The sequence below is a fragment of the Oncorhynchus keta genome, chromosome 7 (genome assembly GCF_023373465.1).
Source record: "Oncorhynchus keta strain PuntledgeMale-10-30-2019 chromosome 7, Oket_V2, whole genome shotgun sequence".
In the NCBI taxonomy this organism is placed as follows: Eukaryota; Metazoa; Chordata; class Actinopteri; order Salmoniformes; family Salmonidae; genus Oncorhynchus; species Oncorhynchus keta.
Genome location: NC_068427.1, coordinates 16,714,993 through 16,742,704, shown reverse-complemented (window position 1 = coordinate 16,742,704; position 27,712 = coordinate 16,714,993). Strand labels below are relative to the sequence as shown.

Sequence of the window (27,712 nt, the reverse complement as noted above, 5' to 3'; positions counted from 1 at the left end):
AGAGCCTTCAGCTGTCTCCTCATATGTATATCAGTCCTGTTTTGTATGTAAAACAAAAAATGATGTTGCATAAGCCCTGTGTTTTTAAAAGGGCTGAGTTCCTATAGGAATTATGCGCATGTTTAGAGCGACACCACTACGTAAAATGTCTGACTTTATAAAAATATTTTCTTTACAGTTTTGGAACAGTAATTGGTGACATATTTTGTCAAACCTAGACTTTCAAATGTCTTATTCCCCAACATTTGACAATTGGGAATGTATATATTTTTAAATAACATTCTTAGAATGTTCTCTCAAAATGTTAGTCAGTAAGGCTTTTTTGTGGTTTTTATGGAAAGTTGTCTTAATGTTCTCGGAACAATTTGAGAACATGACTTTAAATAGAACCATGATAAAACCTGTGGGAAACGTTATGCTGAAGTACTGAAATTCCCACAGAGGAACATTGTTTCTTAACGTTCTCTGAACTATTGGAGGACATTTGAAATGACATTTAATCATGTTTGCACATTTAGGAAACGTTTTGTTAAAGTCATGAAATACCAAGAAAACATTGTTTTTTTTGTCAAGCTCCTTAAATGTGCTGAGAATGTTCCAAAGCCAAGCAACTATGTGGTAAGGTTGTATCCAAAATAACCAGGACAACCACGCTCTCACCAAGCTCTAAGAAACATATGGTTCTCAGAACACTCTGCTAGCTGGGCTGTGTCTCATGGACACTAATCAGCACCATTAGTTACTAATGTTCTGCAGCTTGCCCCATTCTACAATGTAGAAATATAATAGTTCTAGGACTTTTATTTCTATGATCTACACATTCCTAATAACCCATAGTGACTGATCACTAAGCAGCTGAGTGACCGACCATAAGCAACACAAACTATTGTCCTTACTGAGTCTCCACCAGGACCACATCTTCTTAAGAGGAGATCATCTGAAGGGTTGCAATAAACCATTTCTCTTGAAGTAATTGTGTTGTTTCTTTGGCCGTGTACTCCCTACTTGGGTAGCAATGTTCTAAGCACTTTGAATTACCATTGACAAGCAATATAATGCCTAATGTATGAAGTAAAGCTTTTGATAAAGCCAACTTTGGGAAAGGATGCTGACTCGCAGCTCTGCTTTCCCCACCTTTTCACCTTAAATGTACTCTTAGATTAAAATATGTTTCCTATTTTACAAACAGGTGGGAGGGATGAGAGAGAAAAAGCTAATCATTTATCTTTAAGTCATTTTGTTTTGTTTCTTTGGCCGTGTACTCCCAGCTTGGGTAGCAATGTTCTAAGCACTTTGAATTACCAGTGACAAGCAATATAATGCCTAATGTATGAAGTAAAGCTTTTGATAAAGGGAGACAGTACAGAGAGGGAGACAGTACATTATAGTCTTAGATATCTTATGGAATTATCCTCTTCTATGATCAGTTTTCATGAAACTGGGCTTTTTGACCATATCACCACAATGCTACTGATGTAATCCAACCTTTTGGATTCCTATGGACTGTAACTCCTATGGACTGTAAATATACACCTCTTGCCAAAGTCATATAGCTAGCTATCTCTGTTATACACGGAGTATACCAAACATTAGGAATACCTTCCTATCACTGACTTGCACCCCCCTCCCCTCCACAATTTTGCCCTCGGAAGGGCCTCAGTTATTTTGGGGCATGGCCTCTACAAGGTGTCGAAAGAGTTCCACAAGAATGCTGGCCCATGTTGACTCCAATACTTCCACAGTTGTGTCAAGTTGGCTGGATGCCCATGGGAAACCGTTACAGTTCTTGACCCAAACCGGTGCGCCTGGCACCTACTACCATACCCGTTCAAAGGCACTTGAATATTTTGTCTTGTCCATTCATCCTCTGAATGGCACACGTACACAGTCCATGTCTCAATTGTTTCAAGGCTTAAAAATCCTTCTTTAACCTGTCTCCTCCTCTTCATCTACACTGTTTGAAGTGGATTTAACAAGTGATCACAGCTTTCACCTGGATTCACCTGGTCAGTCTATGTCATGGAACGAGCAGGTGTTTTATACGCTCAGTGTATATGGTGTGATACAGTATGCTTAGTCACTGTCAGTGGTTTATTCACGCCTTCCTGTCATGCATACTGTACCCGTTTCGTTAAACAACACCACAATTAGAACCTTGATCAACTGAGAATTCACTGCGGACACAGACACGCCACGTTACTTATGAGTCTCCTTCCCGTTTTAGCAAGGTTCGAGCCAAACCAGCCTCAGTGATGCGCCTCATCCCGACAGACTATGTACATCCAATGCACTCGGTCCTCCTCTGGAGCTCTTATGTAACCTGTCTGACATCACGCTGCTCAAGCTCTAACCCAAGTATGATAAGTTCCCGAGCCTGTTTCCGACAGTACCTATCTCAATGCAGCACAACGTCACAATATAACATGTCGCAAATCTCTGGGTTTATATGTAATCACCAGGCAAACAATGTGCACATGCAGTACGTAATGTTGTGTTACAGCAGGGTGCATATTCCATGAGTACACACTGTGTCTGAATAAGAAAGCACTATATTATGCATAAAGAGATAAGTACGAATGCCACAGTATGGCTGGGAATCTTGTCTTCTTTTTTTTGTGGTTGCAAAGCCTCATCCTCCTACAGAAGCATCATAAGGCATGAAGAAACAGCCAAACACTCACTTGTTACTCTGGGCTTTCTTGCCCGCATACAGTACAGAACAGTACAGTACAGAGCAGAACAATACAGTCAAACCACATTCAGATCATAGGAGAGACAGATAGACAGAGAGGATTATTTTACCTGTAGTCCTCCTCAGATATCCAGAATGGCTATGGATCGATTATGCTGATAGCACTGCACCCCAGCGTCTCTGCAGCTACATGCAGTCTCATAGAGATCAAAGAAAGTCGCTACGCAGGTGAATTCTTTATCAGGAGCCGGCAGAGAACATAATTAGGGTTTAGTTCTCTGCTCCAGAGCTAGCTACAGTAAAGTGGTTGGAGCGTGTCTGTGAGTGTGTGTGTGTGTGTAGAGAGAGAGAGAGAGAGAGAGAGAGAGAGAGAGAGAGAGAGAGAGAGAGAGAGAGAGAGAGAGAGAGAGAGAGAGAGTCTGTGTGCAGACAGGGTCGGTGTCTGTGTGCAGCAATGGAAAGAAAAGGGGAATCAGTATTCTGAAGGCACAGATGGGGAGAGAGAGACAGACAGAGTGTGGAGGCACTAGGCAATGACGTGGCTGAAATAATCACAGGTTGCCGAAGCCTCCCAAACATCTGGGACTGAGAGAGAATCACTGTCTTCTTTTTTTCTCTCTCCTCGTTCCTCCTCTCCTCTTCCCTCCTCTTTCCTCCTCTCCTCTCCTCGCCTTGCCTCGACTCGACTTACTTGATGTAGCAGTCTCGCCCGTCTCTATTGGTGGCCATGTCCCATCCATTGGGGGGTCCATGAGCGGCGCTCCAGGTGCCAGAAGGAGGGGGCCAGCCTGATGACTTGGTCCTGTGGCTGGGGAGGAGGACAGGGGGAGGAGGTCAGTCATAACATACTTACAGCAATGACAAAAGTCCTATAGTCTGCATCTTAAAACCCACCCTATTCCCCATGTAGTGCACTACCTTTTTACACTAGGTGAGTCATCATGGCACAGTTTGAGGCATCCCAACTCATAACAAGTGGATGCCTAATTTAAACGTCACGAGCAATGTTCCTTAACCAGTGTTCAGTCAATGAATGTAAATCACATGAATAATGTAATTGAGACACGTAGGCGTAATTGTCATGCCTCACTCTTGTGCTCTCAGAGGCATGAAATCGTTTTTATTCCGAGATGTCCCCAGATTCCTCAGAAAGCAGGGAACCCGGAGGAATTCTGTGATAAGGGCAGTGCCAGGAAGAGTTCAGAGTTTATAAGTGAGAGAACGGAAACCCATGTGTTATGTCCCTTTTCAGGAAATAATGGATAGAACTGAAAGAGCAAAGAAGAACCCATCTTTCCTATGAAATCTGTGCTGTAATTTGTCTTCCAGCTGGAAATGATCTAAATCAAATCGTCTAAGAGCGAAATCACCAAAGGCTCTAATCCTTACTTTGCCACAACACTTAAATCAAGTCATCAAACAGATCCCTTCCTGTGTCTTCAATGTTCAAGTAACACGAATAGGAATAGGTCCATGATGAGCCTAAGAGCATGATGTATGCCCTCATACTTCTCTCTCTCTTTCTTTCTTTCTTTCTTTCTTTCTTTCTTTCTTTCTTTCTTTCTTTCTTTCTCTTTCTCTCCCCTGCCCTCTCTTACTATCTTTTGGTCTCTTTATCGCTCTCTCTCTCTCTCTTTCCCTGTCTCTCTCTCTCTATGTGAGCAATGGGTGAAGATATGAACGCTGTGGCAGTAAGTTATGTCACTTCAAAGGCTTGTCTGCTGTGTAACAGGCCTCTTCGCATTCATTATTCAAAGCCTCTCTTTCTTCCCCTCTTTATTTCTCCCCGGTTACCAACCAACTTAATGTCTATGTCTGTGTGTGTGTGGTGTGTGTGTGTCATGTTACATTGCATGCTCTATGCATGAAAACACAACATGTAAAGTAGATTCAAAAGCCAGAGGAGAAAACAATAGACAACCGAGCAGCTCTATTGTATAATTCTGCCATGAACGTGACCTGCATGACCTTGATAACAAGGCTTATGTTACTTTCATCCAGCAACAATTAAATAAAGCAACAGCCAATAGGTCTACGGTAGTTCTGAGATTACTTAACCTCGTTAAAAAAGCACTTAAGTGCTACTGGATGCATTGATTCTGCATGTGTTCATATTAAATCATAAGGGAGTCTGCTGGAAATAGCGTCTGTAGCCTACTCTGTAACCCATAGAACAGCAGAGCAGTGGGATAGGCTGGGCTCCAAACAGGTGCAATCTGATTTCCTCCAATACAATCGTGTGTTTTGAGAGGTATTAGCGTTTCCACATGCTATGAATTTATGGGTGCCACAATGCATTAACAGAAAGCAGCAGGTCCCCCAGGCCAGAGGTCCTCATCACATTGATTCTGCCCGCATAATTTCATTATCTTTTTCCCCATTTGGGAAATGAGTTAGCATTGTATTGTCTCTTTTTTACAATTTCCTTTTTAAACATATTTTTACATCACCAAATACCATGTTGTATTTATTTGGTAAACACTGTACATTATTTCACAGCAGTGGGGATTTTGTGGTATCCTACAATAAGGCATTGGTAATAAAGTTCAATGCCAAATTTGAACTCTCTAAGTGGTGTACTGAATAGCATGACACCATCACTGAAATGTGACTGTGGAGAGTTGAGCCTGTCCTCTCAATTGAGAGAAGTCCTTGAACTCTAATGACACCCATAATCTTCAATACTCCACATTCAGAACAGCAAGCAGGGCACCATGCAGCTATGGTGACTATGACACTTCTCCGGAAGTCTTTGCTATACAAATGGAGCATGGTTCTACTCACAGATTCCGAAGATGTGCCTTCAAAATCCCATTCTGAATCGACCAGAAGCTGTATAATATCCATTCTCTTTCTTTTCAGCCACACTCCCCTATCTTTCTCTCCCCTAATGGCACAGTCATTGGTATTTTGATCTTTGCTTTCTGTTATCTGTAGTCCCGGAATACATTATGCCATTGAGGCTGTGTGTTCTGGAGGAAGAATAATAGCCAGTAGAGGAGTTGAGGAAGTCCGCTGCAGTGGTGGACAGTGAAACTAAGCCTAGGTAGGCTTTAATAAATGATGACTACCCTATCTGGCATTAGTAGAGCGCCAGGACAGGCCCAGGTGGGTAATACACGCTGCGCAATTCATTACCAGGTTAGCCAAGAGTCAGAGAAACTGGGTCTCTGGACGTTGTTCGTCTCTGATGCTCAAAAATGCTGTTAATAGATGGACAGGGAGTCCCTGTTCAATGTTGTGTTCTGAGAATAAGGGGTTCCTTTAGACTTCTCTTGGAATAAAGAACACCACAGAAAGTGGATAGACAAGAGGATACTGTGTATATTTTGTTTTTAAGTATGGTACTGGATGTTTAATGAGGAACTATTCAATTCTAATCAATTATCAATCTGTTCTAAAATACCAACATTACCTTCTACAATGTTATATACAACTGAAACAGAGCCACTTAAGTCCATAAACCACAGACAATAATAAGATCAACAACTTTAAATTACCTTCCTTAGAGTACAGGTAGGTAGGCGATAATTTTCCACCAGCAGTCAACCTTCTGGAAACATTACCGATGGTGAATAATAACCATTAGAAGTATTGCACTCCTGGGAGTCTCATAGCCTCTGTTGCCATGACAATGAAGGTCAGGCATAGTTCAGGCTCTACTTTATACTCCAAGTTTAAACACAAAGATCACAACCTCGCCTGTATTTATTAAAGGGACTTAATTTTACACCGGCTAAATGTCAACCTCTATATGTGTGGGGGAGGAGGAAGAAATATCTTTGCCTCAAAAGGTGTCTGATTTCTGTGCATAGTTTATTAAGTTGACACCAACATCAGCCCAACAATCGACCATAAGGACCCAATGGTCTTGAGCCTGTATGCAGTCAGGGGAGCTATCCCTTTTCAGTCGATAATAAACATAGCATAACTAAACTAATCTCATCCTTTCTTTATCACTCCGCTCACTACCTCAGGAGGCCCCTCTCTCTCCTCTCCCTCTCTTTCTTTCTCTCTCGTTGTCTTTATCAACCAGGTTCTGGTGAGAACATGTCATATAGTATATTCCCCTGAAGACTTGGTGTTAATGAATGATCTTCCTTTGCTTGATAGGTGGCAGAGACTACACCAAGCACGGCCATTGGAACACAAGACACACTCCACTCTGCTTGAATAATTCACAGGGATCACCTCCATGAGTGAAACTAAAGCCGGACACTGGCATCGACATCCCTCTCATTACCCACATTGAGGGTTAAATATGGAATCCACAGTAAGGGGGAAACAGTGCCACTGTCCACCCCACAGCCGTTGTTATTGTTTTTGTTTTGTCGACAAAGCAGAGGTGGGGAAGGCTGGGGGAGCGTTGCACATCATGGTAAAATGGGTGAAATTGCAGTACATGTGCTGCCGCTCTATCCCGCACGCAACGATGTCCGAGGGAAAGTAACCGTGTTCAGTGTTTGCAGTAAATGCTTTGTTGTTGTAATATCGCAAACGGACGTGGCGGTTTCAGCATTGAGGATTCAAGTGGCTGTCGGCCATTATGGCTACAACAAGACACACATCATTATAAACAGGAAATAGGTATAACCCCTGATGTTTATTGTGCTTGTGGGGCAATACGCAGTTTTAGTATCCTTAAAGGGGCAATCTGCCGTTTAAACAATAACAATCCCCACCACTGTTTTGGTAAAAAGCTGAGTGATGGGGCTGGAGAAATGTAACTACTAACGTAATCAACACTGCTAGCTAGCCAGCTAGCCCCCGAATAGCAGCACTGTAGAAACTATTACACTCAACGGAACGACTTGATTAGTGTAGTGTCAACAACGCAGCCACTGCCAGCTAGCCTACAAAGTCAACAACTCAGCCACTGCCAGCTAGCCTACTTCAGCAGTACTGTATCATTTTAATCATTTTAGTCAATAAGATTCTTGCTACGTAAGCTTAACTTTCTGAACATTCGAGACCTGTAGTCCACTTGTCATTCCAATCCCCTTGCATTAGCGTAGCCTCTTCTGTAGCCTGTCAACTATGTGTCTGTCTATCCCTGTTCTCTCCTCTCTGCACAGACCATACAAACGCTCCACACCGCGTGGCCGCGGCCACCCTAATCTGGTGGTCCCAGCGCGCACGACCCATGTGGAGTTCCAGGTCTCCGGTAGCCTCTGGAACTGCCGATCTGCGGCCAACAAGGCAGAGTTCATCTCAGCCTATGCCTCCCTCCAGTCCCTCGACTTCTTGGCACTGACGGAAACATGGATCACCACAGATAACACTGCTACTCCTACTGCTCTCTCTTCGTCCGCCCACGTGTTCTCGCACACCCGAGAGCTTCTGGTCAGCGGGGTGGTGGCACCGGGATCCTCATCTCTCCCAAGTGGTCATTCTCTCTTTCTCCCCTTACCCATCTGTCTATCGCCTCCTTTGAATTCCATGCTGTCACAGTTACCAGCCCTTTCAAGCTTAACATCCTTATCATTTATCGCCCTCCAGGTTCCCTCGGAGAGTTCATCAATGAGCTTGATGCCTTGATAAGCTCCTTTCCTGAGGACGGCTCACCTCTCACAGTTCTGGGCGACTTTAACCTCCCCACGTCTACCTTTGACTCATTCCTCTCTGCCACCTTCTTTCCACTCCTCTCCTCTTTTGACCTCACCCTCTCACCTCCCCCCCTACTCACAAGGCAGGCAATACGCTCGACCTCATCTTTACTAGATGCTGTTCTTCCACTAACCTCATTGCAACTCCCCTCCAAGTCTCCGACCACTACCTTGTATCCTTTTCCCTCTCGCTCTCATCCAACACTTCCCACACTGCCCCTACTCGGATGGTATCGCGCCGTCCCAACCTTCGCTCTCTCTCCCCCGCTACTCTCTCCTCTTCCATCCTATCATCTCTTCCCTCTGCTCAAACCTTCTCCAACCTATCTCCTGATTCTGCCTCCTCAACCCTCCTCTCCTCCCTTTCTGCATCCTTTGACTCTCTATGTCCCCTATCCTCCAGGCCGGCTCGGTCCTCCCCTCCCGCTCCGTGGCTCGACGACTCATTGCGAGCTCACAGAACAGGGCTCCGGGCAGCCGAGCGGAAATGGAGGAAAACTCGCCTCCCTGCGGACCTGGCATCCTTTCACTCCCTCCTCTCTACATTTTCCTCCTCTGCCTCTGCTGCTAAAGCCACTTTCTACCACTCTAAATTCCAAGCATCTGCCTCTAACCCTAGGAAGCTCTTTGCCAACTTCTCCTCCCTCCTGAATCCCCCCCCCCTCCTCCCTCTCTGCAGATGACTTCGTCAACCATTTTGAAAAGAAGGACGACGACATCCGATCCTCGTTTGCTAAGTCAAACGACACTGCTGGTTCTGCTCACACTGCCCTACCCTGTGCTCTGACCTCTTTCTCCCCTCTCTCTCCAGAGGAAATCTCGCGTCTTGTGACGGCCGGCCGCCCAACAACCTGCCCGCTTGACCCTATCGCCTCCTCTCTTCTCCAGACCATTTCCGGAGACCTTCTCCCTTACCTCACCTCGCTCATCAACTCATCCCTGACCGCTGGCTACGTCCCTTCCGTCTTCAAGAGAGCGAGAGTTGCACCCCTTTTGAAAAAACCTACACTCGATCCCTCCAATGTCAACAACTACAGACCAGTATCCCTTCTTTCTTTTCTCTCCAAAACTCTTGAACGTGCCGTCCTTGGCCAGCTCTCCCGCTATCTCTCTCAGAATGACCTTCTTGATCCAAATCAGTCAGGTTTCAAGACTAGTCATTCAACTGAGACTGCTCTTCTCTGTATCACGGAGGCGCTCCGCACTGCTAAAGCTAACTCTCTCTCCTCTGCTCTCATCCTTCTAGACCTATCGGCTGCCTTCGATACTGTGAACCATCAGATCCTCCTCTCCACCCTCTCCGAGTTGGGCATCTCCGGCGCGGTCCTCGCTTGGATTGCGTCCTACCTGACAGGTCGATCCTACCAGGTGGCGTGGCGAGAATCTGTCTCCTCACCACGCGCTCTCACCACTGGTGTCCCCCAGGGCTCTGTTCTAGGCCCTCTCCTATTCTCGCTATACACCAAGTCACTTGGCTCTGTCATAACCTCACATGGTCTCTCCTATCATTGCTATGCAGACGACACACAATTAATCTTCTCCTTTCCCCCTTCTGATGACCAGGTGGCGAATCGCATCTCTGCATGTCTGGCAGACATATCAGTGTGGATGACGGATCACCACCTCAAGCTGAACCTCGGCAAGACGGAGCTGCTCTTCCTCCCGGGAAGGACTGCCCGTTCCGCGATCTCGCCATCACGGTTGACAACTCCATTGTGTCCTCCTCCCAGAGCGCTAAGAACCTTGGCGTGATCCTGGACAACACCCTGTCGTTCTCAACTAACATCAAGGCGGTGGCCCGTTCCTGTAGGTTCATGCTCTACAACATCCGCAGAGTATGACCCTGCCTCACACAGGAAGCGGCGCAGGTCCTAATCCAGGCACTTGTCATCTCCTGTCTGGATTACTGCAACTCGCTGTTGGCTGTGCTCCCTGCCTGTGCCATTAAACCCCTACAACTCATCCAGAACGCCGCAGCCCGTCTGGTGTTCAACCTTCCCAAGTTCTCTCACATCACCCCGCTCCTCCGCTCTCTCCACTGGCTTCCAGTTGAAGCTCGCATCCGCTACAAGACCATGGTGCTTGCCTACGGAGCTGTGAGGGGAACGGCACCTCAGTACCTCCAGGCTCTGATCAGGCCCTACACCAAAACAAGGGCACTGCGTTCATCCACCTCTGGCCTGCTCGCCTCCCTACCACTGAGGAAGTACAGTTCCCGCTCAGCCCAGTCAAAACTGTTCGCTGCTCTGGCCCCCCAATGGTGGAACAAACTCCCTCACGACGCCAGGACAGCGGAGTCAATCACCACCTTCCGGAGACACCTGAAACCCCACCTCTTTAAAGAATACCTAGGATAGGATAAAGTAATCCTTCTCACCCACCCCCCTTAAAAGATTTAGATGCACTATTGTAAAGTGGCTGTTCCACTGGATGTCATAAGGTGAATGCACCAATTTGTAAGTCGCTCTGGATAAGAGCGTCTGCTAAATGACTTAAATGTAAATGTAAATGTACTCTCAAATTCATAGACAGGGCTATGGATGATCAACGTTATAGTTTTAACCATATTTTGAGGCTATACAGTGTTTGTTTACATTTACTTTCCTTACAAACATTGGAGATATATACGCTTATATTGTGGGTTCTGATGGGGATCGACTGAGCTCATGAGGCATTAATAAGTTAAACTCTTTAAAAAATCAATGTGTACATATTATTATTTTACATTGGATGTCTAAAATTGGATGTGGCAACTGCAGATTGACCCTTTAACCTACAATAAACAACCCTATAGGAGATTCCAATATATTTGCCCCTCACTACTGTACTATTAATATTAAAATACCGTAGCTACATGCAGAACAAATTGTAAAAACAAGAATGTTTATCACCATAATGTCATGACAGTATCTGCTGCTGTACAGTACAACAGAGTTTTCTTCAACATAACCACTGCATAAAATCCCCAAAGTGGGAGAATATTGCTAGTGTTTTCAGGTGTGTTGGAAGTCATTTTCAGCTGTGTAGTGAAAATGTTGCGTAACTGGTTTAACATCTGCCACTCTGTTGACACCCCCCCCTGCACACACCTGTTCCCTATGTTCCCTGGTAGAAAGTAGTGCACTAAATAGGGAGTAGGGTGACATTTGAGACGCATACCAAAGCTCTCAGACAAGATGCCTCCTCCTGGGGTGGAGAGGCACCTGCTTTGGCATCTGACATTTTGGGGGAGTGTGAAAGTAATGTCTCCCCTCTGTTTGACCCAGCTAGGGAGTTCCTACCATATAATTAGGAATCAGAAACCAACTAAGGGTCCCTTACTTCCACTCATACTATCAGAACCGGGGTTACAAAATAAAACTTGAGTTCTCTTTCAAATACTTGTTTCTCAAATTTTTGTTGGTCTTGTATTTTACCCTCCATTTTTCAGCAATTTTGATCTTGAATCATCAGTGCAACTCCTCATCGGGCTCGGGAGGTGAAGGTCGAGTCATGCGTCCTCTGAAACATGACCTGCCAAACCGCGCTTCTTAACAACCGCCCTCCAGCCAAACCAATGTGTCAGAGGAAACACTGTTCAACTGACAACTCAAATCAAATCAAATTTTATTTGTCACATACACATGGTTAGCAGATGTTAATGCGAGTGTAGCGAAATGCTTGTGCTTCTAGTTCCGACAATGCAGTGATAACCAACAAGTAATCTAACTAACAATTCCAAAACTACTGTCTTATACACAGTGTAAGGGGATAAGGAATATGTACATAAGGATATATGAATGAGTGATGGTACAGAGCAGCATACAGTAGATGGTATCGAGTACAGTATATACACATGAGATGAGTATGTAGACAAAGTAAACAAAGTGGCATAGTTAAAGTGGCTAGTGATACATGTATTACATAAGGATGCAGTCGATGATGTAGAGTACAGTATATACGTATGCATATGAGATGAATAATGTAGGGTAAGTAACATTATATAAGGTAGCATTGTTTAAAGTGGCTAGTGATATATTTACATAATTTCCCATCAATTCCCATTATTAAACTGAGGTCAACCTGCAGGTGCCTGGTCCACCACATAGATTTTCTAGAGCACGATGAATTGGGTATTGTCCCCCCGGCCAAACCCTCCCCTAACCCATACAACGCTGGGCCAATTGTGCACCGCCCTATGGGACTCCTGATCATGGCCGGTTGTGATACAGCCCGGGATCAAACCCGGGTATGTAATGACACCACTAACACTGCGACGCATTGCCTTAGACTGCTGCGCCACTCGGGAGGCCCCTCAAATACCTGTTTCAATATCTTACAATGTGGATATGGCCAACTCCCATATCGCAGACATGCTCCGTTTACTGCTCTTCCCTCGTGGACCGCTCACCACCCTGTGAGTGATGCCTCTGTCACCACCACCTTCCTCATTGATACTACCGCTAGGGGATTGCCAGAAACGAAGATCGAGGGGCTCGTCTAGTGACAGAGAGCCAAAAGACATTCTGAGGTTATTGTTCATCTTTCGATTGAAGTGACGTTGTGTACACATACATTGTGAGTCTCTCATTCTCAGTTGACCTAGCGGTACAACAACTGAGATGGTTGTGAGGTGGGTTACAAGGGAAGCCGTAACTCACACTGCATGTTCCTGTGGCAGTGAGAAAAGCAGGTAATCGTCTACGTAGGCAAGAGGCTCTCAGCCCCCTGATTCTCAGGGATGCTAGAGCCACCTCCACACCCTTGCTGAACGTCCAGGGAGGTAGTGCTAACAAGGGGACAGCGAGGTATTCGTAGGCTGAGCCCTTAAAGGAAAAACTGAGAAACCTCCTGTGTGCTGGCAAAATACTTATGTAAAAATAAGCGTCCTGTAGGTCAAACCAGTCGACCCAGGGAATAGAGATTACAGAACGTGAACTTTCTCAGATAGCTGTTAAGGACCCGTAGGTCCAGAATGGGGCGTATCCCCTCCTTCTTTGGGGAACCAGGAAAAACCGGGAGTAGATGCTGTTAGGGCTCTCTTTCGCTGGTATTGCTCTGATTGCTCTGTTGCTCAATAGAGAGGAGATTTCCTGCATCTGGTATTCAAGCTGAGTCACCACAGGATTCTAGCTATTGAAGCTAAAATCCCTTTGAAAACAGATGGCTTCATAGCAAAGAAGGCTGCTGAGGGATCACAGCTCATAATAATGGCCGGAACGGAGCAAATGGAATGGCATCAAACACCTGGAAACCACGTGTTTGATGTATTTGATACCATTCCACTGATTCTGCTCCAGTCATTACCACCAGCCCTTTTTCCCCAATTAAGGTGCTACCATCCTCCTGTACTTCATAGCCAGTACCCCTTTGTAACTGTGGACAAGACCCAGGATTGGGTTGCGAATGCGGGCCAGTTCCCTGCTCTTGTGGCGAGTCACCCACAAGTTGGATGACACTCGCTCACCAGTGGTCCTGGTGTGCCCCCTGGTGGCGTTATAGTGAGTTTCTGCTATTTCTGCTCTGTGGCCTTGACAAGACTCTTGAATGGGACAGAGACTCATATGATTTAAAGGGATAGTATCAAAACAATGGTGCTTGGTGGCGACCTTCCCCGGCTACTTGAACGAGAGCCGAGGGGAAAGCTGTAGCACGGAGGGGTAAACTGGGCACTTGGGGGTAGAGTGAGCCCCCTCCATCTTCCATTTGAGCAGATACATCTGAATGAGCCACTGCACAAGGGTTAGGGCTTTAGAGTAGGGGCGAAGTCTGTGCTCCACCCGAGTGGGGACAGGCCAGGACACAATGTGAACTGTTGGCTGCCCCTTCTGCTGCTCGGAAAGTACCACTAAGTTGGGTGCCCCTTCTTCCCCCAGGGAATCAATTGGGCGGAACTTAGATGCGGCTGCAGCAAAGGGTGGCTTTCCCCACTGCCAGCCTCTGTTAGGATACTCAAACTATGGGTTCGCTGCCTGTTCGTCGCTGGGGGCTTTGCAGTGTGGAAAACCCTGGTGCCAGTGTGTTGCCCTTTCCCTGCCGCGAAGGCTTGGCTCGTCAAGGGGTAGACTGGGTTGCTGCGGTACTGGCCCAAACAGTTCCCTCGGCTCAATAGGACAGTCAAGGACATCTGCTTGTCCAAGAGGCTGGACAAGTTGACCCACAGGGCTCTCTCCCCTAACACAGCAAGGCTCGTGGAGCACCCACAGCCTTGAATGGCACCTCTGGAGGCCTGAGATTGAAATCTGTAACGATGCAGATCACCTTCAATAGGTTCTGGATAGCTATGTCGATGTCCAAGAGATTGCCTATCTCCAGTAACAAATGGGCCTGGTAAGCCAACAGTAGGGACATTATGTTCAACACCCATACTGAATGTGCCACAGACAAGTAGACCTTCTGGAAGATGGATGCGGAAAAGTGCTCTGTCTTCCCAGGGAGAGAAGGGCCAGTCAGTGACTAGGCACTGTGGTTGAGGTGGTTTGCCAGGGACAGCTTGCCGAACCCTAGCTCCTCCATGTCCATGATAGCAAAATATCTGGTTTGGACTATGCTGGACCAGTTGCATTTGGCTTTTGGCCACGCAAGCTGGGACCGCTGGGAGGATGGGGATCTGAATAAATACCAATAAATACCAATACCGATACACAACACTATTGACAGAAGCGAAGGTCCTATGTTCAGCAGCATTAATCTCACGGTTCGCCTGAAAACAGTTAAGTAGGAAGACAGGGATCTAGTCATGCTGAAGAGAGCTTTAGGAGCCGTAGTGATCTTCTGCAGGGAAAAGAGGTGAAAATGAGCGTAGGACAGATGAGTGGCACCTTATAAAACTCTGCCGAAGTTCTATCACTACATTGACTGTAGTACCCCCACTGCTAAAACACTCAACCACTGCTACTCCAACTTCTGAGATGCCTACAAGGCCCTCTCTCTCCCTTCTTCATTTTGCCCCTCCCTTCCTAAAGGCATAAACTAAAACAGGAAGTACCCATGCTAAGGACTATTCAACGCTGGTCTGAACAATCGGAATCCATGCTTCAAGATAGTTTTGATCGCTCGGACTGGGATATGTTCCAGGTAGCCTCTGAGAATAATATTGACGAATACACGAACATGGTGACTGAGTTTATCAGGAAGTGTATAGGAGATGTTGTACCCACTGTGACAATTAAAACCTACCCTAACCAGAAACTGTGGATAGATGGCAGCGTTAGCGTAAAACTATAGCACGAACCATTGCATTTAACCATGGAAAGGTGACTTTGAATATGACCGAATACAAACAGTGTATTTATTCCCTCCGTATGTCAATCAAACAGGCAAAACATCAGTATAGAGACAAAGTGGAGTCACAATGCAATGGCTCCGACACAAGATATTTGTGGCAGGGTCTACAGACAATCGCGGACCACAAAGGGAAAACCAACCAGACACCAATATCTTGCCTCCAGACAAGCTAAACACCTTCTTCGCCCGCTTTGAGGATAACAGTGCCACTGACGTGGCCCGCTAACAAGAACTGTGGGCTGTCCTTCTCTGTGGCTTACATGAGTAAAACATTTAAGCGTGTTAACCCTCGCTTGGCTACCTGCCCAGACGGAATCCCTAGCAGCGTCCTCAGAGCATGCACAGACCAGCTGGCTGGTGTGTTTACAGACATATTCAATCTCTCCATATCCCAGTCTGCTGTCCCCACATGCTTCAAACTATCCACCATTGTTCCTGTACCCAAGAAAGCAAAGGTAACTGAACTAAATGAACTATCATGAAGTGCTTTGAGAGACAAGCCAAGGATCATCTACCTTACCCGAAACCCTAGACCCACTTCAATTCGCTTACCTCCTCAATAGATCCATAGACAATTATTTTTAAAGAATTTGTTTCACCTTTATTTAAGCAGGTATGCTAGTTCTCATTTACAACTGCGATCTGACCAAGATAAAGCACAGCAGTTTGACACATACAACAATACCGAGTTACACATGGAATAAACAAATATACAGTCAATATTACGGTAGAGAAAATAAAAATCTATGTGACTGCAAATGAGGTAAGATAAGTGAAGTAAGGCAATAAATAGGCCATGGTGGCGAAGTAATTACAATATAGCAATTAGACACTGGAATGGTAGATGTGCAGAAGATTAATGTGCAAGTAGAGATACTGGGTTGCAAACGAGCAAGATAAATAAATAAATACATTATGGGGATGAGGTAGTTGGATGGGCTGGTTACAGATGGGCTATGTACAGGTGCATTGATCTGTGAGCTGCTCTGACAGCTGGTGCTTAAAGCCTGTGAGGGAGATATGGTTCTCCAACTTCAGTGATTTTTGCAGTTTGTTCCAGTCATTAGCAGCAGAGAACTGGAAGGAAAGGCAGCCAAAGGAGAAAATTGCCTTTGGGGGTGACCAGTGAGATATACCTGCTGGAGCGTGTGCTATGGGTGGGTGCTGCTAAGGTGACAAGTGACTGAGATAAGGCGGGGCTTTACCTATTTTTATTTTATTTTATTTTTTAAATTGTACCTTTATTTAACCAGGCAAGTCAGTTAAGAACATATTCTTATTTTCAATGACGGCCTGGGAACAGTGGGTTAACTGCCTGTTCAGGGGCAGAACGACAGATTTGTACCTTGTCAGCTCGGGGGTTTGAACTCGCAACCTTCTGGTTACTAGTCCAACGCTCTAACCACTAGGCTACGCTGCCGCACCTATGAGAGACTTGAAGATGACCTGGAGCCAGTGGGTTTGGCGACGAGTATGAAGTGATGGCCTGCCAACGAGAGCGTTCAGGTCGCAGTGGTGGGTAGTATATCAAATCAAATTTTATTTGTCACATACACATGGTTAGCAGATGTTAGTGCGAGTGTAGTGAAATGCTTGTGCTTCTAGTTCTGACAATGCAGTAATAACCAACAAGTAATCTAGCTAACAATTCCAAAACTACTACCTTATAGACACAAGTGTAAGGGGATAAAGAATATGTACATAAAGATATATGAATGAGTGATGGTACAGAGCGGCATAGGCAAGATACAGTATATGGTATTGAGTGCAGTATATACATATAAGATGAGTATGTAAACAAAGTGGCATAGTTAAAGTGGCTAGTACATATGAGATGAATAATGTAGGGTATGTAAACATTATATTAGGTAGCATTGTTTAAAGTGGCTAGTGATATATTTTACATCATTTCCCATCAATTCCCATTATTAAAGTGGCTGGAGTTGAGTCAGTGTGTTGGCAGCAGCCACTCAATGTTAGTGGTGGCTGTTTAAGATACTGATGGCCTTGAGATAGAAGCTGTTTTTCAGTCTCTCTGTCCCAGCTTTGATGCACCTGTACTGACCTCGCCTTCTGGATGATAGCGGGGTGAACAGGCAGTGGCTCGGGTGGTTGCTGTCCTTTATGAACTTTATGGCCTTCCTGTGACATCGGGTGGTGTAGGTGTCCTGGAGGGCAGGTAGTTTGCCCCCGGTGTTGTGCAAACCTCACTACCCTCTGGAGAGCCTTACGGTTGTGGGCGGAGCAGTTGCCGTACCAGGCGGTGATACAGCCCGACAGGATGCTCTCGATTGTGCATCTGTAGAAGTTTGTGAGTGCTTTTGGCGACAAGCCAAATTTCTTCAGCCTTCTGAGGTTGAAGAGGCGCTGCTGCGCCTTCTTCATGATGCTGTCTGTGTGGGTGGACCAATTCAGTTTGTCTGTGATGTGTACGCCGAGGAACTTAAAACTTACTACCCTCTCCACTACTGTTCCATCGATGTGGATAGGGGGGTGTTCCCTCTGCTGTTTCCTGACACCACACTCCGAGGGCCCTCACCTCCTCCCTGTAGGCCGTCTCGTCGTTGTTGGTAATCAAGCCTACCACTGTTGTGTCGTCCGCAAACTTGATGATTGAGTTGGAGGCGTGCGTGGCCATGCAGTCGTGGGTGAACAGGGAGTACAGGAGAGGGCTCAAAACGCACCCTTGTGGGGCCCCAGTGTTGAGGATCAGCGGGGTGGAGATGTTGTTGCCTACCCTCACCACCTGGGGGCGGCCCGTCAGGAAGTCCAGTACCCAGTTGCACAGGGCGGGGTCGAGACCCAGGGTCTCGAGCTTGATGACGAGCTTGGAGGGCACTACGGTGTTAAATGCCCGAGCTGTAGTCGATGAACAGCATTCTCACATAGGTATTCCTCTTGTCCAGATGGGTTAGGGCAGTGTGCAGTGTGGTTGAGATTGCATCGTCTGTGGACCTATTTGGGCGGTAAGCAAATTGGAGTGGGTCTAGGGTGTCAGGTAGGGTGGAGGTGATATGGTCCTTGACTAGTCTCTCAAAGCACTTCATGATGACGGAAGTGAGTGCTACGGGGCGGTAGTCGTTTCGCTCAGTTACCTTAGCTCTCTTGGGAACAGGAACAATGGTGGCCCTCTTGAAGCATGTGGGAACAACAGACTGGGATAGGGATTGATTGAATATGTCCGTAAACACACCAGCCAGCTGGTCTGCGCATGTTCTGAGGGCGTGGCTGGGGATGCCGTCTGGGCCTGCAGCCTTGCGAGGGTTGACACGTTTAAATGTTTTCCTCACGTCGGCTGCAGTGAAGGAGAGTCCGCATGTTTTAGTTGCGGGCAGTGTCAGTGGCACTGTATTGTCCTCAAAGCGGGCAAAAAAGTTATTTAGTCTGCCTGGGAGCAAGACATCCTGGTCCGTGACGGTGCTGGTTTTCTTTTTGTAATCCGTGATTGACTGTAGACCCTGCCACATACCTCTTGTGTTGAATTGAGATTCTACTTTGTCTCTATACTATACTCTATACTGGCTTAGCTTGTTTGATTGCCTTGCGGAGGGAATAGTTACACTGTTTGTATTCAGTCATGTTTCCAGTCACCTTGCCCTGATTAAAAGCAGTGGTTCGCGCTTTCAGTTTCACGCGAATGCTGCCATCAATCCACGGTTTCTGGTTTGGGAATGTTTTAATCGTTGCTATGGGAACGACATCTATATGGGGCTTTGGTGACCAAACGGATGGCACTGTGATAGACTGCATCCAGTTTGTTGAGTAGAGTATTGGAGGCTATTTTATAGATGACATCGCCAAAGTCAAGGATTGGTAAGATGGTCAGTTTTACAAGGGTATGTTTGGCAGCATAAGTGAAGGATGGTTTGTTGCGAAATAGGAAGCCGATTCTAGATTTAATTTTAGATTGAAGATGCTTAATGTGAGTCTGGAAGGAGAGTTTACAGTCTGGCCAGACACCTTTGTACTTGTAGTTGTCCACATATTCTAAGTCAGAACCGTCCAGAGTAGAGATGCTGGACGGGCTGGCAGGTGCGGGCAGCGATCGGTTGAAGAGCATGCATTTAGTTTTACTTGCATTTAAGAGCAGTTGGAGGCCACGGAAGGAGAGTTGCATGGAATTGAAGCTCGTCTGGAGGTTACTTAACACAGTGTCCAAAGAAGGGCCAGAAGTATAAAAAAATGGTGTCATCTGCGTTGAGGTGGATCAGGGAATCACCAGTAGTGAGAGCGACATCATTAATATATACAGAGAAGAGAGTCGGCCTGAGAATTGAACCCTGTGGCACCCCCATAGAGACTGCAAGATGTCCGGACAACAGGCCCTACAATTTGACACACTGAACTCTATATGAGAAGTAGTTGGTAAACCAAGGCTGTTGAGTCCGCCGATAAGAATGTGGTGATTGACAGAGTCGAAAGCCTTGGCCAGGTCGATGAATACGGCTGCACAGTAATGTCTCTTATCGATGGACGACGTTTAGGACCTTGTGCATGGCTGAGATGCACCCATGACCAGCTCTGAAACCAGATTGCATAGCAGAGAAGGTACGGTGGGATTCGAAATGATCGGAAATCTGTTCGAAGACCTTAGAGAGGTAGGGAAGGATAGATATAGGTCTGTAGCAAATTGGGTCTAGAGTGTCTCCCCCTTTGAACAGGGGGATGAATGCGGCAGCTTTCCAATCTTTGGGAATCTCAGACGATACGAAAGAGAGGTTGAACATGTCAGGACCCGGTTACGAACCCGGGTCTCCGGAGTGAGAAACAGTCACTTAACCAACTGAGCCACGAATAGTCGGCAGAACCCAGAAGATGAGGCAGACACAGCAGTACTTGAGACGGTGTATTTAATGAAGTAAAAAGTGAAGTTCTTCAGGAAAACATGTAACTCCACAACCTCAAAATGAATTCCACAAGAACAAGGGTAATCCTCCAAGACAAAAAAGGTAAATCCACAAGGTGGAAGGTAAAGCACAAAAAGCCTCAAAAGATACTCAAAAACAAACAAACAAGAACAAAAAACAGAATTCCACAAGAGAGTCCACCGGGATCAACAAGAGTTCACAGAGTACTAGGGCTGGGTGCTAACATACAAACACAGAGCAAAGAACTGAGGAAAACAAAGGGTTTAAATACAATCAGGGGAAACGAGGCACAGGTGCAAATAATAATGGGGATCAAGGGAAAACAAAAGGTCAAAAGGCACAATGGGGGCATCTAGTGACCAAAAACTGGAACTGGCCAAATCCTGACAGAACAGGCTCGTAATAGGGGTTGCAACAATTTCTGCAAATAATTTTAAAAAGAGAGGGTCCAGATTTTCTAGCCCGGTTGATTTGGAGGGGTCCAGGTTTTGCAGTTCTTTAAGAACATCAGCGATCTGGATTTGGGTGAAGGAAAAGTGGGGAGGCTTGGGCGAGTTGCTGTGGGGATTGCAAGGCTGTTGACCGGGGTAGGGGTAGCCAGGTGGAAAGCATGGCCAGCCGTAGAAAAATGCCATATTGAAATTCTCAATTATCGTGGATTTATCGGTGGTGACAGTGTTTCCTTGCATCAGTGCAGTGGGCAGCTGGGAGGAGTTGCTCTTATTCTCAATGAACTTTACAGTGTACCAGAACATTTGTGAGTTTGTGCTACAGGATGCAAATGTATGCATGAAAAAGCTATCCTTAGCTTTCCTAACTGCCTGTGTATATTTGTTCCTAACTTCCCTGAAATGTTGCATATTGATGCTATTCGATGCTAATACAGAATGCCACAGAATGTTTTTGTGTTTGACAGTGAGGAGGGGTGGTCGTTTGACCGCAGACCCATTACGGATACAGGCAATGAGGCAGTGATGGCTGAGATCTTGGTTGAAAACAGCAGAGGTATATTTGGAAGGCAAGTTGGTTATGATGATATCTATGAGGGTGCCCGTGTTTACGGATTTGGGGTTGTCTGGTGGGTTCATTGATAATTTGTGAGAGATTGAGGGCATCAAGCATAGATTGTAGGATGGCCGGGGTGTTAAGCATGTCCCGGTTTAGGTCACCTAGCAGCACGAGCTTTGAAGATAGATGGGGGGCAATCAGTTCACATATGGTGTCCAGGGCACAGCTGTGGGCAGAGGGAGGTCTATAGCAAGCGGCAACTGTGAAATACTTGTTTCTGGAAAGGGGTATTTTTAAAAGTAGAAGCTCGAATTGTTTTGTATAAACCTGGATAGTAAGACAGGACTCTGGAGGCTATCTCTGCAGTAGATTGCAACACCGCCCCCTTTGGCAGTTCTATCTTATCGGAAAATGTTATAGTTAGGGATGGAAATTTCAGGGTTTTCTGTGTTTCTGAGCCAGGATTCAGACACGGCTAGGACATCCGGATTGGCAGAGTGTGCTAGGGCAGTGAGTAAAACAAACGTAGGGAGGAGGCTTCTAATGTTAACATGAATGAAACCAAGGCTTTTACGGTTACAGAAGTCAACAAATGACAGAGCCTGGGGAATGGGAGTGGAGCTAGGCACTGCAGGGCCTGTATTAACCTCCACATCACCAGAGGAACAGAGGAGGGGTAGGATAAGGGTACGGCTAAAGGCTAAAATAACTGGTCGTCTAGTACGTTCAGAACAGAGACTAAAAGTAGCAGATTTTGGGGCACATTAGAATAGATTCAAGGCTTAATGTACAAACAAAGGTATGGTAGGATGTGGATACAGTGAGGGTAAACCTGTGCATAGAGTCTCGATGAAAGAGATATTGTCCCTAAAAATATCATTTAAACCAGGTGATGTCACCGCATGTGGGTTAGGTGGAACTAAAGTGTTCAATAAGGCATATTGAGCAGGGCTAGAGGCTCTACAGCGAAATAAGGCAATAAATAATAACCAAAACAGCAATGGACAAGGCATATTGGCGTTAGAAAGAGGCATGCGTAGCTGAGTGATCATAGGAGTCCAGTGAGTGGCTTCAGGCAGCTTGGGGGCCGGGGCTAGCAAGCTAACAGAAGTGCCTTGGAGGGACGTCGCGACGGAAGAAAGTCTATTGTGGCCCCCTCGTGCTGTGGCGTCAGCAGACGGATCAGCAGGGCCCTGTGTGGTAAACCAGGCCAATTGGCAGAATAGGTATAGTGGCCAAAGAATTTGTACGGTGGGCCTTTTAAGCTAACAGTCTGGTGTGCTCTGGACAGCAAGCAGGCAGCGGCTAGCATGCGAGCGGATGGGATTTCAGGGGACGAAGCAACGGCTGAGCCAGTTGAGAATAAACACATCGGGTAAATCACGTTGGTGGTCCAGTCGTGATGAGTTGGCAGGGGTCCAAGCCAGTTGGCAAAATAGTTATTGTAGCCCAAGTAATGGCTGATGGACCTCTTTGGCTAACCGGGAGATGGGCCTAGCAAGGTTAGCTCCAGGCTAATTGGTTCTTGCTTCGGGACAGTGACGTTAGCCAGGAGTGGCCACTCGAATAGCTAGCTGCGATGATCCAGGTGAAGAAATAAAAGGTTCAGAGCTTGCAGTAGGAATCCGGAGTTATGGAGAATATTTTTTTAAAGTCGCTCTGTGCAGACTGGCGAGAGTTATCTGTGCTAGAGGTGGCTGATGACCGCTAGCAGTGGCTAGCTAACTACTAGTTAGTTAGCTGGCTAACTTCTGTCGGGTTTCCGGTTCAGGCGACGGTTCAGCCGACGGATCAGAGGGGCAACGTATGGTGAGTATAGTGGCCAAAGAATTTGTCCGATGGGCCTCTTAAGCAAACAGTCTGATGTACTTTAGACAGCTAGCGGGCTGTGGCTAACTAGTAGCCAGTTAGCTGGTAGCCAGTTAGCTGGTAGCTTTTGATGAGTTGATGAGTTCTTACGTATAAAGATAGCAGATCCATACCACATTGGGCGAGGCGAGTTGCAGGAGAGAATATTCAGTCCGTACATAGAAAGTGGTATTAAAATATGAAATTTATATATGGAAAAACCCCAAGGAAAAACGATGTTAACAAGGGACAGGAAGGGACAAGACAAAAACATACGTCTGACTGCTACGCCATCTTGAATCACAAGAGTGACGATGCAATCACCGTCGCACTGCACACTGCCATATCCATTCTGGACAAGAGGAATACCTACAGTTGAAGTCAGAAGTTTACATACACCTTAGCCAAATACATTTAAACTCAGTTTTTCACAATTCTTGACATTTAATCCTTGTTAAAATGCCCTGTCTTAGGTCAGTTAGGATCACCACTTTATTTTAAGAATGTGAAATGTCAGAATAATAGCAGAGAGAATTATTTATTTCAGCTTTTATTTTTTTCATCAAATTCCCAGTGGGTCAGAAGTATACATACACTCAATTAGTATTTGGAAGCATTGCCTTTAAATTGTTTAATTAAATTGGGTCAAACATTTTGGGTAGCCTTACACAAGCTTCCCACAATAAGTTGGGTGATTTGACAGAGCTGGTGTAACTGAGTCAGGTTTTTTGGCCTCCTTGCTCGCACACGCTTTTTCGGTTCTGCCCACAAATTTTCTATAGGATTGAGGTCAGGGCTTTGTGATGGCCACTCCAATATCTTAACTTTGTTGTCCTTAAGCCATTTTCCACAACTTTGGAAGTATGCTTGGGGTCATTGTCCATTTGGAAGACCCATTTGCGACCAAGCATTAACTTTCTGACTGATGTCTTGAGATGTTGCTTCAATATATCCACATAATTTTCCTTTCTAATGATGCCATCTATTTTTGTGAAGTGCACCAGTCCCTCCTGCAGCAAAGCACCCCCACAACATGATGCTGCCACCCCCGTGCTTCACGATTGGGATGGTGCTCTTCGACTTGCAAGCCTCCCCCTTTTTCCTCCAAACATAATGATGGTCATTATGGCCAAACAGTTCTATTTTTGTTTTATCAAACCAGAGGACATTTCGACAAAAAGTACAATCTTTGTCCCCATATGCAGTTGCAAACCGTAATCTGTCTTTTTTTATGGCGGTTTTGGAGCAATGGCTTCTACATTGCTGAGCAGCCTTTCATGTTATGTCAATATAGGACTCGTTTTACTGTGGATATAGATACTTTTGTACTCCAACCTAAGTGTATGTAAACTTCTGACTTCAACTGTATGTAAGAATGCTGTTCATTGACTACAGCTCAGCATTCAACACCATAGTACCCTCCAAGCTCATCATTAAGCTCTTTGCCGTGCCCTGTTTAACTGGGTCCTGGACTTCCTATTGGGCTGCCCACAGATGGTGAAGGTAGGATTAAACATCTCCACTTCGCTGATCCTTATAAGTGGGGACCCACAAGGATGCGTGCTCAGCCCCCACCTGTACTCCCTGTTCATCATGACTGTTCACCCATCATCACATTTGCAGATGACACAGCAGTAGTAGGCCTGATTACCAACAATGACAAGACAGGCTACAGGGAGGTGAGGGGCCTGGGAATGTGGTGCCAGGGAAATAACCTCTCACCCAACGTCAACAAAACAAAGGAGCTGATTATGGACTTCAGGAAAGAGCAGAGGGAGAACCCCACCATCCACATAGATGGTACCGCAGTGGAAAACGTGGAAAGCTTCAAGTTCCTCTGCGTACACATCACTGACAAACTGAAATGGTCCACCTACACAGACAGTGTGGTGAAAAAGGCGCAACAGCACCTCTTCAACCACAGGAGGCTGAAGAAATTTGGCTTGCCATCTAAAACCCTCAAAACTGTCTGGCTGTATCACTGCCTGGTACGGCAACTGGACCACCCGCAACAGCAGGGTCCTCCAGAGGGTGATGCGGTCTGCCCCATAACCGGGGGCAAACTACCTGCCCTCCAGGACACCTACAGCACACGATGTCACAGGAAGGCCAAATCAATATCATCAAGGACAATAACCACCTGAGCCACTGCCTGTTCACCCCGCTATCATCCAGAAGGCAAGGTCAGTACAGGTGCATCAAAGCTGGGACCAAGAGACAGCTTCTATCTCAAGGCCATCCGACTGTTAAATAGCCATCACTAGCACATTAGAGGCTGCTGCCCTCTTAGTCTATGCCACTCTGACATTACTCATCCAAATATTTATATAATATTTATATAATTCCATTCCCTTACTTTAGATGTGTGTATTGTTGTGAAATTGTTAGATAGTACTGCACTGTTAGAGCTAGAAACACCAGCATTTCGCTACACCAGCAATAACATCTGCTAAACACGTGTATGTGACAAATACAATTTAATTTGATTTTGAAAGAGAACCTATGAAAACATTGCATCATTTCAAGCCTAAAGTATGAATGCTACACTTGAATACTTGTCTTGCAGCAGAAATGTAGAACCACTGTCATGGTGAGCCATTTATCAGGTCCATGTTGTGTAGCATCTCTCACTGTTTATTTGGCATATGTAAAGGTTAAAAAAATGGTGTAAACCACCTACATCACACGTGCAAAATGATCAGCAGGAGGAGAGAATAATTAACAGAGTAAATGGAGCCAAATCCAGACCCCAAAGTGGTGTGAACACTTCACAGTTGTTGTCCATACAGTAAGGAAGGAGAGTATCGGTATCTAGCACCGTGCATTGGATTCTGCTACTGGGCAAGACCCTCTATCCATATTTTACTATTATTTAAAAAGAGCCGAATATTACATTCTCCTATTTGTATGTGCTGATATTGTTGTCATGGGAAACTACTACGTTATGGCAGGCAGTCACTGTCACACTCTCTCTCTCTCTCTCTCTCTCTCTCTCTCTCTCTCTCTCTCTCTCTCTCTCTCTCTCTCTCTCTCTCTCTCTCTCTCTCTCTCTCTCTCTCTCTCTCTCTCTCTCTCTCTCTCTCTCTCTCTCTCTCTCTCTCTACCAGTTCTCTATAGGGTATTTTACATTGTAGCTAATCTCCTCTGTGTTGAGAAAAATTGACATCTGGGAATTAAACCACCCGCCAAGATCTTACTGAGTATTGTTGTTGTGAGTGTGGTTGAAATCCTGCTGTCTTTTTGTCTGAACACTGTCTACATGTTATTCAGGGAGAGCCAGAACATAATCAAATAGAGATGTTCTTCCTCATTTAGCCTGGGAGGAACTGTGTCTGTCTGCACCAGTTCCAGTGTGAATGTGTGTCCTATGTTATATAAACCATGGGCTGATCTGCTTCTACTTACACTACCGTTCAAAAGTTTGGGGTCACTTCGAAATGTCATTGTTTTTGAAAGAAAAGCACATTTTTTTGGTCGATTAAGCATTAAAATAACATCAAATTGATCAGACTTCGGGATGCTGTGGAATATAGAAATGCTGTGGAATATAATTGGAAATCAGTTGTAGACAGACGCGCGCACACGCACGCACGCACGCACGCACGCACGCACGCACGCACGCACGCACGCACGCACGCACGCACGCACACACACACACACACACACACACACACACACACACACACACACACACACACACACACACACAGAGAGAAATGTATTATACTATTGCCAGGCACACACACGCCACTCAAACCACCATGGCAGTACTTTGCTGTACTTACAGAATAAACTGTATCAACGTATGTAACAGCATGTTATATACAAATCACAAGTTGTATGCTATAATAAATAAAATATTGAAATACTCTACAAAGATACTATTTCGACACTGTGTATATTTCCATAGTTCACTTCCATAGTTCACACCCCTCCCCAAACCCTTTCATACTGTACAGTATAAACCCTGTCCAGACCCTTTCATTCTGTACACTATAAACCCTCCCCAAACCCTTTCATACTGTACAGTATAAACCCTCCCCAAACCCTTTCATACTGTACAGTATAAACCCTCCCCAAACCCTTTCATACTGTACAGTATAAACCCTCCCCAAACCCTTTCATACGGTACACTATAAACCCTCCCCAAACCCTTTCATACTGTACAGTATAAACCCTGTCCAGACCCTTTCATACTGTACAGTATAAACCCTGTCCAGACCCTTTCATACTGTACAGTATAAACCCTCCCCAGACCCTTTGATACTGTACAGTATAAACCCTGTCCAGACCCTTTGATACTGTACAGCATAAACCCTGTCCAGACCCTTTGATACTGTACAGTATAAACCCTGTCCAGACCCTTTCATACTGTACAGTATAAACCCTGTCCAGACCCTTTCATACTGTACAGTATAAACCCT

At 45.7% G+C, this 27,712-nt stretch overlaps 1 protein-coding gene across 5 annotated transcripts in view; it reads right to left on the bottom strand.

Annotated features, from left to right (window-relative positions):
• LOC118386092 (FERM and PDZ domain-containing protein 4-like) overlaps positions 1–27,712 on the bottom strand; it is a 63,784-nt gene that overhangs the window by 18,736 nt on the left and 17,336 nt on the right. For 3 of the 5 annotated variants that reach the window (XM_035773500.2, XM_035773504.2, XM_035773501.2), the window contains exon 2: positions 3,384–3,500. In XM_035773500.2, coding sequence (XP_035629393.2) covers positions 3,384–3,500 — 117 coding nt within the window. Of the gene's footprint in view, positions 1–2,802; positions 3,027–3,383; positions 3,501–5,476; positions 5,574–27,712 lie in introns of those variants that run through there. The other 2 variants (XM_052522068.1, XM_035773502.2) reach the window with 2 other exon arrangements.